We start from the raw sequence: 18818 nt of genomic DNA, 5'->3' as shown, positions 1-18818 counted from the left end.
TTGAGAACCCAACAAACAAGTTAAATTATTGGGTTCAAGAAAGAAGGATCATTGTAGATTTAAATAGAGCAAACCATCACAAGGAGGTTCCCTTATACTACTTTCCAGTAATGGAGGGACCTCAGGTGAGTGAGGTAATTTCTTCTGTCTCCACTCTTCCAACCTCACAAATTTCTTTGCTTTCTAGTGTAGCTATGGCAACTGCGTCAATGACCCAACAGTTGCCTACCCAAGCTACCAAACCAACAAAAGTTCCTAAATCCAAAGCTAAGAAAGCCCCCTCTAATTTCTTTCAAAAGAAATCAGTTGTAAAATCCACCAAACCTAAAGAGGGGAGTGTAAAGGTGGGCAAGAAAGGTGAGGGACAGGGTGAAAATCAAAGAAGCCCTAAGGATAAGGCTGGTGAGAAGAGTGTACCCAAACCTAGCCATACCATAGTTTCCCAATAAACTGTGGTTGTTAATAAGGATATTATCTCATTACTAGTTTCATCCTCCCAAAAGGATGTTACCATTGAAACAAGCTCCCAACCAGGAGCACAGACCAAGAGGGGTAGGGACACTAGCTCACCATAAACTTATGCTAGAAAGAAAAGATAAAAAAACCCTTGGGGATGCACAGGGCTCACACAATGTGCAAACTGGTGCAAAAGACCCAGTCACTGCACCTTCTCAAAGTCAGGTTGATGTGGCTCCAATAAATGTGGAGTGACATCCAAAATCTCTTATAATTGAAGCACCTAATACAACAAATTCTCCCACACACTCACTGGATGTTGACATGATCAATAAATCACTTCCAAATTCTCCATCTTTAACTCTCTTGGAGAAGCCAAAAATCCAAGCAAGTGAGTATCATCTTTTAAATGATTTGTTAGCTCATTTACCTTTCCTTTCTGAGACTGTTGAGACATCTTTGCCAAAATTTTCATCAATCTGCATAAAGTCTACAATAGTCTCCACTCCAAAATCAATTATTTTTTCTATCCCGATGGATATTTATCATCCGTCGAGTAGTGATTGTATCTCGACGGATAAGCTTAACAGCAGTCATCCGTCGGATAGTCAAACTGCTAACCCGATGGATATTCCTCATCCGTCAGGTGTCTCTGCACAGCTTCAAATTTCATCAATTCTTACAAGTGTAGAGGATTTAGTAGTACTGCAATCACTCTTAGGACTGAGGGAAGGGAGTGAATTGATCGAGAGTCTGGGTTGCTCCCTGGAAAAAAGAGAGAAAAAGAGTGATCAAATGCAGTCCATTTCTTCAGGACTGGAAAAAGTAAGTGAGAGGAGTCCCACCTTAGATGGTGAAGGTGAGGGTGTGAGGGTGGGGAGCCAAGGGGAGCCCTTGATGCAAAAAAAGAGAGAGAGAGAGAGAGAGAAAATGAGAGAAATGCAGGTACATGAGGGATAAGGCTGGATATCATTGCTAGTGAGTCAATGAATGCCAATGATGCAGATATTGAGAGACTATCTCAACATCCTCAAGATGTTATAAGTTCCATCTCTTTGGATGCTGAGGCATATACTCATCCTGTTCCAGCATATCAAATTTTGGCAGGACAGGGCAATGAAGATGTAGAAAGGATACTGAACTTGATGCACACCACCCAGTCAATGTAGAGAGCTAAGGATTCCATCACAGCTATGCCACCTAGAGCTGATGATGATATTGACTATGGGACTGGGGAATCTGCTGATTTCTTTGGTGATGCAAGTGAAGAGGGGTCACTGGATATAGGGGAGATGTAGGCCCTAGTTCCATATCTGGTATGCCATCTTGGGCATTTTCAAAGCAGTGTGATGAACACTATTTCAAGACTACCCGTATTCAACTTATAAGTCAGACACACTCTGCTCTTCAATCCATAACAAATTCCAACACCAAGAAGCTCTTACAAGCACACCTTGCTTCTCTTCAATTACAAAAAATCCAAGGTTTTCAACATACTCAGGATATCACCTCTATCAAAGGTGAAATTGATCAAATGAAAAGGGACATTTCTGAAAAGTTGGATTCTGAACTTCCAGAAGCTACAATGCTTGACATTAAAAGATAACTCAGGAAAAATTCTGATCTTGCCACACAGATAGATTCCTTGAATACCAGAATGACAGCAATAGAAGCTTCTCTAACAACTATACATCTACATCAGGCACAACAAACAGACTTGCTTCAAAGGCTAGTGGCAGCACAAACCCCTTCTTCTACTCAACTTGCTGATAACAAAAAAGGGGAGAAAGAAACCTCTTCTAAGGGGGAGAAAGCAAGTTCAATTGTCTTATTCAGTCAAGAGGAATCAAGAAGTGAGGGGGAGAAAAAAGTGCTAAACATACAAGTCATCAAAGTGATTGTGCCAATAATTGCTTTCACAAAGCCACCAATGTTGGATAGCATTGATCTAATCCAAAGAGCAGCTGAAAAGCTTGAATTGAAATCAAATTCTAAGATGATTGATGTTACAGCCTTAGAGAAGGAAATAAAAGAAAAACGGAGAAAGATAGATGCAGATATCCAACAAAAGTTTGGGCTAATTCAGAAACCAGAAAAAGTCTTCAATCATTACTCTAAAGTCATGAAAATTTTTATGAATGACATAAGTATGAACTATCTGGAAAGAGGTCAAACTTCCTGCATCAAATCTCCAAACACTACTAGAAATTTGTCAATAGACATCGCTTATTGATGTCTATTTAAAATCCAAGCGATGTTTTTGCATGCGATGAGAAAGGTAGGTGCATTACACATCGCTTATTAGCCGATGTCTATTGTAATAACCCCAATTTTTGGAAAATTTTTGAAACCTTTATGAATAGTGTTTTTGCTGAATGAGAAAACTTTTCATGCCACACTAGGTAGGGGTTCTTTTATGGATATTCTGAGATTTTATTGGCACTCTATATGGTATATAAGTGTATGTAAAGATCGTTAGAATCCAATTCCGAACACTTTGATTTTTCCCGGAAATCCACTAGATACGGAAAGAATTGAGTATAAGGTAACATGATAAAAAGGATTTAAATTAAAGGATTATAAGAGAGGATCATAAAAGGAATATAATGTATTGAGAAAGGTTAAGGGAACCTAAATAATAAGATCCCGGGTATGATCCTTCAAACGATAAACGAAAATGAAAGTTAAGCGAACCGTATAATAGATCAGCGGTCATTAGGCAAACAATTAGGAAGTTAATCAAAGGGATTAGAGAGGATGATGTCACCCAACCAAAGAGAAGAGGACAAGGAGGGGAGGATGACATCATGAGGATGACACAAGCATGACATGGGAAGGAAGGAGATGTGGTGGCTTTTTAACCACACAAAATCAAGGGCAACAAGGTAATTAACTAAATCAAACATAAAACCAATCAACCAAGCCAAGCAAATCACTTTCATCAAAATCAAAAAAAAAGAAACCAAGGCATTGTTCTTCATGCTCTCGGCTTTTTACTATTGCAAATGGGCAAGAATTCAAAATTCAAGATCCAAGCTTCCTAAATTGGTGAGTTAATTCCCTAATCATCTTCATGCTTAGTTAGGGCTATATCATGAGTTTAAGCCATCAATTCCTTCTCCATCTTCTTTATTTAATCAAAGAAGAAGACTATGAATAGTGTTTTCAAGTTTTTAACTTGAAAATTTTCTTGTTTTCCTTGAAGATCCAAGCATTCCTAAGATTTCTCAAAGCTTCTTAAAGCTTCCTAGCTCCTCCCACCACTTCAAGGAAGGTATATCATCTCCAAACCCTAGATTCCTATGTATTATAAGATGATTTTGATTAGTAGGGTGATATTGTAGCTTGATGTTTGTGATTTAGAGTTTGGGATTGAAATGGTATTGAATTGGAATGGTAAATGTTGTTGTTTTGATTAAAAGAACTTAAGTATGGTTAAAGTTAAGCTTTGGCATAAGTATGAATGTTAAAATTGAATTGGTTGGGGTTATTATTATGTGATAAGGATGGATGTTGGTTGTATGTTGGATTTGAGGTTGAATTGGGTTGGTTTTGAATGGTTTAAAATTGGGAAATCGCGTAAACATAGCCGTCGTAACGTCCGATTTTCTTTAGACTGTTTTTGTGCATAACATTAGGACCCGAGAACCCCCTGCTAGATTTTGACCATTGCATGTTTAGATAGTTCGTGTTACGAGCTTCGTTTTGATATGTAGTTCGTTCGATTCCGATGAACGGTTTAGGAGAAACGGCCGTTTTAAGTAACGACGTTTCGCGAACGAACCCTTACCCCTCGCCTTACTTTGAAACATAGGTTAAAGACCAAAAAGGGTTAATTAATGTATGAAACATTTATGGTAAGTGTGTTAGGCAGTTGGTAAGACACTCGCGAAGGAATCGCCTTAAAACTCGTAAACTCGAGGATCCCGAGTAGATTTTGTATATATGTATATATATATATATATATTTATATATATATATGGTTATAGTTTTCAAAACTATTAATCGAATAAGGTTTATTCGATAACTTTAACTTTATTTTATTATTGAATATTATTTCGAATATTATTCGAAGGCTTATGAGGATCCCGAGTAGATTTTGTATATATGTATATATATATATTTATATATATATATGGTTATAGTTTTCAAAACTATTAATCGAATAAGGTTTATTCGATAACTTTAACTTTATTTTATTATTGAATATTATTTCGAATATTATTCGAAGGCTTATGACTCCTTTATATTAAATGAATATTATTTTGAATATTCATTCGAGGACTTGGTTAATTAGCAAATGTTGCAATATATTGAAGCATGATGCTATGGTATATATATATACATGCCTGTTTCGTATTCTTTCCATATATATCTGTTGATTCAGTTGATAATACCTATGCTAGAGGATAGCGGTAATTTGCATATACCCTTAGTATAGGGACCCAAAGGTGAAAATATTTTCTAAAACCAGGAGTCGAGGATCCCGAGTAGATTTTGTATATATGTATATATATATATATATATATTTATATATATATATATGGTTATAGTTTTCAAAACTATTAATCGAATAAGGTTTATTCGATAACTTTAACTTTATTTTATTATTGAATATTATTTCGAATATTATTCGAAGGCTTATGACTCCTTTATATTAAATGAATATTATTTTGAATATTCATTCGAGGACTTATGACTCTTTTATATTATTTATTGAATATTATTTGAATATTCATTCGAGGGCTTATGACTCAGTTTATATTATTTAATGAATATTATTTGAATATTCATTTGAGGATCTATGACTCTGATTATTTGCTGAGATATATTCTTTATTTTATTAAAGAATAAGGTGTCAATAATCAAACTTATTTTCGATTATTCAAATAAAGATAGTACTTTCATATAAGTATATCTTTGGTTATTTAATACTCGTTTCAAGTATAAGTTTTAATACTTCTACTTCAATTATTTTTATAAAGATTATTCTGTATGGGAATATTATTTAAATAATAATATTCAGACATTTTCTAAATATTCTGGGGACTGATTTACTTCATTAAATCAGCTTTACTCCAAACACTCTTTAAAGTGTTTTCGAGTCTTCAAAATGATTTTTAAAAGTTAGAGCGGATCCCAAAACTCATTTTTATATTTAAGATCTTCCTTTTTAAGGGGATTTAAATACTCGTTCAAAACCTGAGGGATCCGGCTCTGTGGTGTATTTTATATTCGCAACAAGGTTGCAGTTTTGGTAAATGAATTGATTACTTACCCAACGTTCGGGAAGTAAGTCCATATATTGAGTCGGCATAAGCAACATGGGCTCAGTGGGCGTCCATGATAGTGTAAGTGGCTCAGTGGGAGTCCATCAAATGCATAAGTGGCTGAGTGGCAGTCCAGCATAAGGTCCTATTACGACCAGGGTGATGACCAGTGGGGAATTCGTCCATCTACTAGTAGAAAAGGTTACTTATGGGTATCTTTGCCTGATCAGCAAGATATCTGGTTTATGCCAAAATTCTTTTCCTTTCCAAATTTATTGGATATTGCAATTCTGTTCATACTTCACATGACAGAGGTTTTCAGGAAATGTATAAAGGAAGATGTATATGTGGATATATATATATATATATATATATATATATATATATATATATATATATATATCAGAACTTAATGAAGTATATCATAACTTCATTTCCTTTAATAATATTTTAAAGATTTAATCTATTCAAATCTTGTCTTGTAGTCTCATCTATGTGATGAACTGTTGAAAGCTCATTATACTTTGAACAATGGTAGTTCAAGTAACTTTATAAATGATATAAGTGTAGTGAAGTATTTGGTAACTTCATCTTTTAAACTTATATCTAATTAATAATTGTCTTATGAATGACAAAGATTTTCAGAAAAACGTTGAGACAAGGTTAGATATATGAGATCACCTTGCAACGATATTTTTTATACAGTTATACACTGGGACTTTGTGTATATTATGCATGGAAGAGGACTTCCAATATTTTGAAAAGTATATATGTATATATATATATACTGAATATTTTGCGACTTCATCGCATTAAGATATCAACTTGGTTCATTTCTTTTGACCAAGACTTTCATGAGTATTATGAGTAGGCTCATATATTGTTAATCATTATACATATTATTTTGGTGGGCTTACTGCTCACCCTTGCTTTCTTCTTTCATCACACAACATCAGATAGAGAAGATGAACAGGACCAAGCTCCCGATTCGCAAGCGATTAGGAGACGTTCCACAGTTTTCTAGAAGCGTTGATGCCGCCATAGCTGAGGTAGGAGCTACCAATAGGCTAGGCTTTCAACTTTTGATGTACCAGATTTATGTATAATTATGAATTGTAATAATGGCAAAGAAAATGTAAATTTATTCAGAAACCTTTTTAGGGTGTATTGACATATAATTGTGGAATAAAATGACTTGTGGGTATTTTTGGATGTTCATCTCTGGGACTATAACGTGTGGTGTGTGTATTTATTGTGGGGTCACAGTACAGAGTAGTTGAGTAATTATTAAGATTGGGTGTTATTAAGGGAAATGGAACTCGTGACAACCCAGATCCCCGACCCTGGATTTGGGGGTGTTACATCTATACACAGTTTAGACATCGTTTTTCTTAACAATGTGATGTATTTTTCTTCAATGTATACCTTCACTATGGTTTCAGTTATTCATTCATATGTCATGTATATCATTTTAAACTTATCACATATAAAGCAATATGATACATTAACATCGAAAAACTTGTTAAACTGATGTGTAACTTAACATATTACATCAGTCTTTTATTAGAAACGATGTCGTACATTTCTTTTTTTAATGAAACCGATGTCTTTGTGTGTGTTTAACATCAGTTCTTTCAAAATGTGATATCTATTATATTGTTTTACATCAGTCATTTCTTGTGAGCTGATATATGTGCCTGCTTATGACATCAGTTTATTGTATGAAATATCTTATTTGACTACATTTTACATCAGTTATTTTGTTCATGAAGTGATGTTTGTTTATTTTTTTATTCATGAATCCCTTGTTTCAATCAAATGCCCAAAACCTAAACAAGAGTCATCCAAAAACATACCAACTGCCATTTTACCATTCCAAAACTAACCAAACCAAAAAAAACGCAAAAATAAACATACATTCATTGATTTACCATAGATTATACCAATTACGTACATATATCCACCACCAACCAAACTTCATAATCCAAACAAACTACATAACTGCAAAAGCAAGTACTAGACATCCACCATCGATCATTTACAAAGTTCATCCTAAACAGAAATACATCTGCTAAACCAGCTGAAGCTCTTATAAAATTTAACAGCTGCTAAACCAGCTGAAGCTCTATATAAATTAAACATGAGTTGAGATGAAACCTCGGCAACAGCAAATCTCATCTTTGCTTCATCTAGCTCTTTCTGTGATCCCCTGGACGATACCCAGATAGACTGCAATAGAAGTTTTTTTAAAAAAAACATGAGCTTTACTAGACTATTCACAATGTAAACATATCAGCCATTCCAAATATTGCATATTGGAAACCTAACCAGAACACAATCATAGGCAAAGGCTCTGCAGAATCAACCATGTTGTACTCGACAGCAACAGATTTGCGGTGTGTCTCTACTATTCCTGCCACAACCATAGAAATGGCTGAGAGAACGAGTCCAACTCCTATTCTTTGGAAGTTTGTGACTCCAGTGGGAATCCCTGTGAACTTTCGGAGAATTGGAACACAGACACGATCATATATTGGGATCAATATAAACATAAACACTAGTGGAATGTCAGGGATTGAAGATCCAGGGACTTGAAAACCAAGAAGATTTATGTCCATCGTATTACTCTGTTGGATGCTGAAAGTTTGGAGTTGAGCCAAACATGTATTCATGAAGATAGTGCTTAAAATTATCGAGAGCATCCGAATTAAAATTTTTGTTTCCTCAACTTGTGTCACAGTACATATTTTCCAGGGTCCCGGATTGTTAACAGTAGATGAATCTGTAGTCACAATAACTGCTGCATGATCCAAGAACCTGCAATATAGAGAGATTAAATTTTCCGAACACTAAGAATCTCCACTAGCTAGCTAAGATGAATAAGAGTAGGCACCTGAATTGATTTGTTCTGTGAAGAGTCTCAGATTGTTTATCATGAACCTCGTGGAATCCTACTGCGTTTTCTGGAAGTGAAAGATTACGGTTTCTAATTGCAGTCACAAATACCTAGTTTTAGAAAAAAGCATTTGAAGTCATGAATTAGCCCCATCAAAATAATGGACATCAAAGTATATCTATCTGCAATTACAATGACCATGCATACATCCTGTGTAATTGTACAAAATGGTGCACACCTGCATTATTCGACTGAGTGGGCTTCCTTTTGGGACATTGTTCCTGTAGAGTGATCTTCCCATGCACATGAACAAGATTGTGATTGCTACTGCAAAAGTAGACACCCCAAATCCCCAGTTCCAGCCTTCATTTTCACTAATCCAGACCAAGAAAGTGACACCAAAGATAGCCCCAATAACAACAAAAAATAGGAACCAGTTAAAGAAACTAGAAAGGGTATTAGACTCTTCAGGGTCTGACTCATCAAACTGGTCTGCTCCCAAGGAAGGAAGCGCCACTTTTAGTCCACCAGCCCCAAATGCGACTAAATATAGGCCAGTGTATAGAATCGCAGCTTGGCTACTTTCTGCAGCCTCACATTGATTTATTAGTAATATCTTAAGCATCTCAAATATTTGCAGAATTCTGAAGATCCAGTGTAGACTATATGTATACAATTGATTAGAGAACTCTTAGAATGTAACTTATCATACAATTATTGTATCATTCAACTCAAGATGTTCATATTTCTATGTTATGCAAACAGCTAGATCAAATATGAAGAATTCCAAAAAGATTATGATATAGGGGAGAGTCTACCTGTATGGAAAGGACAACAACAATTGTTAAGATCTCCTCGGAACATCCAAGCTCATCTGAAGCTAAGATCATTTTTGAGAACATTGGTTCCTACATAAAGTTAAATATTCTGAGTACTAGAAATTATGAAATCAGTATAAATTATGTTTACTATATGGCTAGGTAGGTGGTTTTGCACTTGGATAACAGAGAGAAGTGCAGAAATTATACCAGGCATCTCATGTGTGTGTGCTCAGGAAGAAAGATGGTGAAGTAAGTTTGGCATCATCATCAATTACAAAGGAAACAAGACTTGTTCTCTGAATCTCTGGAATCCCCTCTGTAGACAATTCATTGACGTAATACTCCTCTGTATAGAGCCTAATATCGTATAGCTCAAATTAATATTATTCAACAAAGTCTTGCTCTCCAGCAAAATCAAAACAAAAACTTAATAAATTTACGAACAAGAACTCATGCAGTGATATTTGAGAAGAATGCCCAAGATGAATTATAATTAAATTCAACCATCCATTTTCAATAACAAAAACACCAAAGAGGTGGAACTTGGACATAATTGCAATAAAAAACAACAGAGATATCCAGTGCCAGAGATAAGCTCAAAAAGTAGAAAGATAAAGACATGCATATACATATGAAAGCGTAATATCATAATCATGAGTTATCGAGCTGTTAAAACCTAGAATGATCAATCAAAGCTGAAATTACATATAATAAACACCTACCGACTAGTATTTTATTCATTAAGTCTAGTTGGATGATATAAAGGGAGAAATTATTCAAGACTCGGCCTACACAGGTAACCCCTAATTCAAACCAGGAGAGATGCTATGGAAGATATTCACCCATCAATCTATGAAAATTATCAACTCATATCACGCCCTGTTTTTCAAGATCTAATTCACTTCAAACTTTGCACACAGTAGGCAGAATTTGGACACAGTATCACACCTAAACCATTAAAATCTTCTTGATATTTATAATAGATAATAATAATAGGCACAACTTCTAAAAAGAAACTATTGTCAATAAAATGAGAACTTCTCAGTTCAGCACCTATAACATTTTCCAGGACGTACTCTTCCTGCCCTTCCAACTCTTTGCCTAGTTGATGCTTTTGATATTGGTGCTACTATCAAATTTTCAACATCTGTAATCTGCAAAGTTATAATCAGAGTTATGTTAAAAATCAAAGACAATGCTGCATATTTAAATATAATTTTATATATGATATATCACAACCAGAAACTGGAGATTACTCTAAGCAAATTTGTAACCAAAAGAAACCCACTGCCCAAAATGCAATATACTACATTTGAACTCTTAATGGCCATGTAGCATCTTTTCGACACTGACACAAACTGAATTATTCTGCCTAGGAAAACTAAGAATATCTGAATACATGATTTTAAGATTATAATATGAATTAGTAAACAGACTAAACACAAATATATTTACAAACAACACAAACATAAATATATACAAGCACTTGTTATTACATGTAAATCCGTATTTTAACTACACATACAACTACACATGCAACAACTACACATTTCAATTTCACATGCATACATACAACTACACAAAATGCAGCCCAAACATATATAAATAGATATGTAAAGAAGAATATACCTAACAAAGCAAGGTCCAAAATCCCAAAAAACACAGCAACAAACTCCAAGACCAAAATCCAACTTAATTAGCTCTGAGATTTAAGCTTTAATAAACCCTTAGCTACAAGATTTAGCTCCAAGAAACTCTACTCCTCACCTTAAACTTCAATGAACACACTTAACTCCTTAATCTTCGAATCTGTCACAAAAATTGAAACAGATGAGAAAAAAAAACATTTGAAAGAAAGACAGTAAGAAATTAAGAGATGAGTTGAAGAAATTGAGAGGTTTAATTGGAGATTCAAGGTCTAATCGGAAAGGGGGGAAAGACAGTAAGCATATATTTGAGAGTTCTAGGTTTAGCAGTCAAGAGAGAAAGGGGCAATGACTGAATGAGTTTTTGTTTTTGTTTTTGTGGAGATTGTAATTTTTTGTTTTTGTTTTGATTTTGATTTATTTTTAATTTTATGTTATAATGTTATTAAAGTGAATGAGTGAATAGGCGGGATGGGGAAATATACTAAGGGGGAAAAAATTCGGCTAAGGGCGGGGAGCAAAAGGGAGAAGCAGCGGGCTCTAATTTTTTAAAATTGAGCTTAGACATCGGTTATTATGTCAACCTATGTTAAAAAAAATTGGACATCGGTTTATATGTTAACTGATGTGACGTAGTTTTTAAAAGAACAACTTAGACATTACTTTACTCAAAAGCTGATGTAAACATACCAAAAAGACATCACTTTTTTTTATGTGATATAAAAATGGCTTTTAATATCAGTGACTTTTCTGACTGATGTCTAATGTGCGATGTCTAATGCTGATTTTCTAGTAGTGAAAGAAAGATCTCATTATGAAGGCCAAATGGAACTATCCTAAGTTTTCAGATAAGAATCCTATGGATACAGTGTTTGAAACACCTAGGCCAGATGAGAAGAAGCTGCTGGCTAGGTCTATTGCATTCTACAAGGATCCAACTGATTTGGTGCTCAAAAGGAGAATTGCTAAAATTTACAGAAATGGTAAGGAGATTTGTGTGGTGGCTGGACACCCACTTTTTGTGGAAGCTAAGAAAGAAGAAAAAGAAAGAATCAGGCAAGAAAAGAAGCAAGATGCTTTGGATGCTAAGAAGCAAAAGCAAAAGAAAAAACAAGCTATTATCTTGGCCAAGCTTCAAGCTGTAAAAACCACAACAGAATTTCTTGTACAACCAACTGTAATTACTGAACCTAAGTATCTGAAAATGTAAGAAGAATCACAGCAGAAAAGAAGATTTAGATACAAACTCCATTCCAAGAGGAAAGTGCACTTTAATGATGAGGAATTGGAAGACCAATTTCCCAAAAAGCCTACAACTACAACTCAGACATCAAAACTCTCAATGGTATTTGAAGAATTCAAAGTGGTTGATCCAACAAGAAATATTCATGGTGAACCAATTGTTCCTATGGATGAGCTAGTAGACTGGGATAGTTTACCAATTCCTGAGCTAAATTTACCCATCTTCAAGACAAAGAAGACAAAGACTAGAGCTAACAAGAAAGTGAAGCCTGTATCTCTCAGATCCAAAGCTCTAACAAAATCGCAACCCACAGTCAACAAGAGAGATCTCATGTACATTTGTGATATCAAGGAATTTTCAGACTTGAATCTCTACTTGGATGAACTGGAAGAAGTAAGAGGAATTGATGCTTATAGACATCTTCCTGAAAGACTGGTATTTAGATACAAGGGAGGGAAAGAGATAACATGGCCTCTTCACAAGATTCTCCAAGAAAGCCAATATGTTCTAATTAAAGTCTATTCATCATTCAAAAAGAACTTTGGATCCAATATAACTACAAGAAGAATAGTTCTAGAGAGGATTGAGGAACTAAGGAGTATTAGAGCCAAAGATGCACTTCCAAAAACTCTATCTATTCCCTTTACAGGAAAAAGTGTGCATCTAAGGCCCTATTGGCTGATGGAATTCATGGATGACAAAGGTGTTTGAAGATTCTTCAGATTGAAGGACCAATTGAGTATCTCTAGAAATGAGACTCTTTTGGAAATGCAGTAAATGCTAAATCTCTCAGAAGCTGATGAACTTGAATTCCATAGACAACTTCAGAATCAAATTGAAGAAAACAACCGAAGGCTTGGGAAGAAATCCAGACAATCAAGGAAATAGATTTATCTGCTTAGACTAGAGGAGCATCTTGATAACAATTGTGAGCAATTTCTTTGTGTACTTTGTATTGTTCAACTTTCAGCAATTTGTAATACTTATTAGTTTTATCTACTATTTTTTAATCTGTATCTTTAGGATGTTTTGTTATCATCAAGTTTTTCTTAATTTATGGCTACAATTCCAGTAGACATAAATTGGGGGAGATTGTTAGGAATTTATTGTGTACTTGATAATAAGCTAAACAAAACACCTTAGTAGATTTAACTTATTGAATTTTGTAGCACACGACGGATGATCAATTATAGTCCCAACGGATGATTCAATATATTACCGACGGATGACTAATTGATATCCACCTGGTGAGTAGCTTATGTAACAATAAGTATTGTAGCACATTTCTGCAAACAACTTTGTATAGATTTTGTAGTAGCTTATGAATCATGTAGACTGCTAGTAGATATGCAGAATAGGTTGATTAAATGTAAATATAAGATGTCTTGTAATTCTGCAAAAATGAAATAGAGTCAAGTGATAAATGGCTACCCGACGGATGATCAACAAACCTACCCGACGAATGATCAACAAGGCTACTCGACGGATAACAAGCATGTACCCGACGGATGATCAATTCAAATATCTGTTGACAGTGACAACACAGTCATATGCGTCGAGTGTTTGCAAAAGGAATGTGGCAGCCTGTTTAGCAGGGTTTTGAGAACAAAGAAGCATTACCATTTCTATGCTATTATGAAGATATTCAAAGATGCTGGAATAGAGTAGTGAAGCAGCATGGAGTTAGAATTGATAGGTTTTGTTTTATTATCTTGTCTTTTTATCATGTAACCTTGGTGATATATAAACCAAGTGTAGATAGTAGAACAAACTAACTAAGCAAACACATTTTTAGCAGAGAAACATTTGTAAGCTGTATTCTGTTGAATTTCTTTGTAGTTTGTTTATTCACTTGTAAAGCAGTTGTGAGCTATTCAAGCTTCACAGGGTTCTCTTGATATATATATATATATCTAGTGGATACATTCAAATCTACCAGAAAGTTTTAAATACCTTAGTTTTTATTACATTATGTTTTATTTACTTAACTTTGTATTACGCACTTTGCAAATCAAACAGTTAGATATAAATTGAGTTAGAACCATTTTTCATAAATCCCCAAAAGAAGCCAGAATTACATTCAACCCCCCTTCTGTAATTCTTGTTGTATTGTTAGGGAATAACAATTTTGCTTGATTGACCAAATAAATATTTTGAGTAGCATGCAGTATTTACAGCTTCTGCCTAAAAGTATGTTGGTAACTTTGATTCTTTTAGCATTGTTCTTGCAGCTTCAATAAGAGATCTGTTATTTCTTTCCACCACTCCATTTTGTTGTGGAGTTCTAGCAGCTAAAAATTCATGCATGATTCCATTTTCTTCACTAAACAACCTCATAACAGAATTCTTGAACTTAGTTCCATTATCACTCCTGATTCTTCTAACTTTGAGATCAAGATGATTGTTGACTTGTCTTATGTGATTGATTATGATTTCACTAGCTTCATCTTTAGATTTGAGAAAATACGTCCAAGTGAACTTTGAGAAATCATCAACAATCACTAGGCGGTATCTTTTCTTTTAGATTGACAATACATTCATTGGTCCAAACAAATCCATATACAAAAGTTGTAGAGGTTCTTCAATTGTAGATTCAAGCTTCTTTTTGAATGATGCCTTGATATGTTTTCCTTTCTGACAGGCATCACATAGTCCATCCTTTGAGAACTCAACTTGAGGAATGCCTCTTACAAGATCTTTCCTAACTAATTCATTCATAGTCTTGAAGTTCAGATGGGACAGCTTCTTGTGCCATAACCAACTTTCATCTTGAATTGCTTTGCTGAAAAGACAAGTAATAGAATTTGCACTTGATGGGTTGAAGTCGGCTAAATACATATTTCCTTTTCTCATACCAGTGAGAACCACTTTGTTGTCCTGCTTGTTTGTAACAACACAAGCTTCAGAGTTGAATGTTACTGAGTTGCCCTTATCACAAAGCAGGCTGACACTCCAAAGATTGTGTTTGAGTCCATCCACTAGAGCAACTTCTTCAATGATGACATTGTCTTTTGAAATCAAGCATATCCCACAATATACCCTTTGTTTTCATCTCCAAAAGTAATACTTGGGTTAGCTCTCTCCTTGAACTCAGTGAGCAAGGTAGCATCTCCAGTCATGTGCCTTGAGCAACCACTATCCAAATACCAAAAATTCTTTCTATTTCCCTGCACACATCAAAACCAAATCAAGTTGATTTTGGTACCCAAGTTTCCTTGGGTCCTACCTTGTTAGCCTTCTTTTTAGGTTTCTTAGGCTTGTCCCCATTTGACTCAGGTGATTGAGACTCAACCTTGGTCAATAGAGTAGGGCTTTGAAAACTATTCACAATTACAGAATTATCATGCACGGGTTGGTTAACAATAAATGGCATATTATGTGCCAATATATTATTCTAGTATGGCATGATAAATGGCATTTGAGGCATACTAAATGTAGCATAGTAATGATTTTGTGCAAATGGCATATTAGCAAATTGTGTATTCATATTCCGTGCAGGCATAACATTCATAGGCATTATGGGCATGCTAGGAAATGAGGGAGGTGCAGACATAGGTGCAAGCATAGCAGATTTGCAATTAATAGACATATGATTAACACTACCACACTTAACACAGATTTTTCTTAGAGCATATTTATCAGGTGTGTAGTTGTTATGTTTGTTAATACCTACTTTCCATTTCTATTATTTTTCCTTTTTGAGTCTGCTTTAACCTCAATTTTCTCCAATCTATCATTCAATTGCTTGATTGACAGATGTCCTACATTAGCTATCTTGTTTTCCTTGACTTGACTAGTTTCTCCTGTAACAAATTTCTTGGAATTTGATCCATATTTATTATTTAACTTAGCTAGCTTGACTTTGCTAACTGGCTTTCTATCACTCGACGGATGTGGTTCTTTGTCTTTCGACGGATGAATCTTTTTGTCATTCGACGGATAATCTTCATTATTCGTTGGAATCTTTTTGTCAATGGATAATCTTCATTATCCATTGAATCCACATCCGTTGAAATTCGTTCTACCAAACTAGGTCCAGTTTCTCTTTACTCTTTTTCCAGGCTTCCTCACAGAAAGAATTTATACCTTGAACCTTGGTAATTTGAGTATGGACATCTCTAGATGATTTCTAAGTCTTAATTACCTTATGTTCTCATTCAAGTAGCTTTCTTAAAATCTCCTCTTTCTTTAAGGATTCAGTCAGTTCTTCCTTAGTAATTTTACACTCTTTCAATTTCTCAAACTCAATAAATTGAGTTTCTAACATAGCATTTCTCTCACTTAAAAACAGATTGTTATCTTTAATTCTGGTATTTTCTTTAGTGAGTGACTTAAGCGTAACACGCAAGATATATAACTCTCTGGACATGTCATTTATAGCATCATTACACTCAGCTTTAGAAAGATATGCTAGATTAGTGGTGATTACCTGATTGCTTAAAGAACTGACCTCTGCTTCATCTGATTTGGCCATCAGGGCTAGGTTGACATAGATTGTTTCTTCATCTCATCTACTCCAGTAGCTACCCAGTCATTATCTTGAGACAAGAAGGCCCTTTCCTTTTGTTTGAGCAATTCAAAATATATCTTTTTTTAATCCACAGGCTCAAACTTCTTTCTTTCAGAATCAGGCTTTCTGCATTCACTTGCAAAATGACCACTCAAGCCACATTTGAAAATTTTGAATTTGGATTTATCCACCATGTTTCTATTTGGCTTGGTTGCTCCAAAATTCTTTTTGAATTTGAGCTTGGCAAACCTTCTTGACAGGAAAGCTAGATGTTCATCTATATCCTCTATTTCATCTTGACTAAGATGGTCTTCATGTTCAGCTACTAACCCTTTTCCTTTTCCTTCACAAACCCTAGAGTTTGGTATAGATTCTACAGCTTCAACCTTCATCTCTTTCACTTTCTCTTGCTCAGCTACCAGTGCCATAGATCCTCCCTTCTTCCTTCCTTTCTCTATTTGCTCATCTTGTTCTAACTCAAGTTTATAATTTTCAGAATCCCATACAGTCTCTCCAAGGTAAACTCCTTGTGATCTTATGAATTTTTGAGAGAGACCGTCATAGGCTTCCATTCCTTTGGTAGAGATCTAAGTAAATTCAGGTTTGAATCTTTTGTCTGATAGACCCTTCCATGCAGCTTCAGTGCATTTAGTAGTTTTTGAAACCTACTAAATATGTCACTTAAAGATTCATTATCTTCACAATGAAAATGTTCATACTGCTGAATTAGAAGTTACATCTTGTTTTCCCTCACGTGCTCAGTTCCATCACTTATAATTTGAATTGTATCCCAAATGTCTTTAGCAGTCTTGCAGTTTATGACATTGTCAAACATATCTCCATTAAGACCATTGAACAGAATGTTCATAGCCTTCTTGTCTTTGTGTACTTGCTCAATATCTTCATCTGTCCATTCTTCTTGTAGCTTTGGGACACTTTGCCCATTGCCTACAGCGTCTTCAGTATCTGTAGCCGCTCTTACAGGAATATGAGGGCCTTTCTCAATGCAATCAACATGCCTTTCATCTTGAGAGAGAAGATGCAGGTGCATTTTCACCTTCCAATGGTGATAGTTGTCTTTATCCAAGAATGGAATCTTTACTCCAACATCCTTCCTGCTCATCTTGTTAGTTGCTTTGATCTTTAAACTCTTAGTGTGTTAAGAGCTTGCTCTGATACCAATTTTTAATCCCAGATAATCTAACAGTTGAATTATAGAAGGGGGGGGGTTGAATGTAATTCTTAGTTTCTTCTTGATTTTAAAAACTTCTCTAACAAATATACATAAGAGTGTTTGAATATGATAAAGTGCGGAATGAAAGTATTGATGTATTCAAACACAAAGTAATTAAAACACAAGTATTTAAAAACTTTTTGGTGGATTGAACTTATCCACCAGAGATATATATATTTCGAGAACTCTGTGATACAAAGACTGTACACAGCTGCTTACAAGTAGAATCACAAAGAACATAGATGTTACGACCGGCATTTTATGTAATATTAATTCTGAATTTGGTGTAATTATAAAGCCGAATGCAAATATATTCAATGATTGTACGTTGGTGTGAGTGAAAAATTTCTGCATTATAAATTTGCTTTATGTAGTATATGATTTTTCAAAGCAAGAGTTTATTTAATTGCTTTATTTTTTATTTATAAGGAATATTCTAAGCCTTGGAAATTTTTTCCTTTAAAAGGTATTTTGTTCACAAATTTTGAAAATGATTTTATAAAGTCTCTAAAAATCCAAGTTATTTTATGGTATAACTTTTATAATTTTTGAACTTGTATTTTATTTTATAAAAATAAATCTATACAAATTTTATTTGTTATAATTAGAAAATTACATGGCTACCCTTGCATGCAAATACTCTTCCAATTCAACTAAGGGGCAAGGAAGACATTTCCAACCCCACTCACTTTCATTCTACTAACCAAATTACCACTTTGTCCTTGCATGCAAATCTACCTAA

The 18818-nt window shown here is 34.6% G+C and overlaps 1 protein-coding gene across 1 annotated transcript; it reads right to left on the bottom strand.

The window, feature by feature from the left end:
* Positions 1–8002: 8002 nt before the first annotated feature.
* On the bottom strand, positions 8003–17414 carry LOC141660281 (protein NRT1/ PTR FAMILY 4.5-like). The gene is made up of 7 exons (XM_074467253.1): positions 17196–17414; positions 10700–10834; positions 10520–10597; positions 9441–9530; positions 8861–9238; positions 8620–8732; positions 8003–8543 (listed from the first exon to the last, which is right to left on the bottom strand). Exons 1-7 carry the CDS (start codon positions 17412–17414, stop codon positions 8003–8005), a joined length of 1554 nt encoding a protein of 517 aa, XP_074323354.1.
* Positions 17415–18818: the final 1404 nt, after the last annotated feature.

This window comes from Apium graveolens, chromosome 5 (genome assembly GCF_009905375.1).
Source record: "Apium graveolens cultivar Ventura chromosome 5, ASM990537v1, whole genome shotgun sequence".
Classification (NCBI taxonomy): Eukaryota; Viridiplantae; Streptophyta; class Magnoliopsida; order Apiales; family Apiaceae; genus Apium; species Apium graveolens.
This window is presented reverse-complemented; position numbering and strand designations above follow the sequence as displayed.

Bases quoted from the DNA above. Each gene is read 5' to 3' on its own strand.
- LOC141660281 (XM_074467253.1), bottom strand. From the start codon at position 17,414: ATGGAAGCCTATGACGGTCTCTCTCAAAAATTCATAAGATCACAAGGA. The intron at 9,531-10,519 runs GTACGTCCTGGA...AACTTTATGTAG, and splicing joins GAGTTGGAAGGGCAGGAAGA to GAACCAATGTTCTCAAAAAT. The intron at 8,733-8,860 runs GTGTGCACCATT...TTCTAAAACTAG, and splicing joins CACTCAGTCGAATAATGCAG to GTATTTGTGACTGCAATTAG.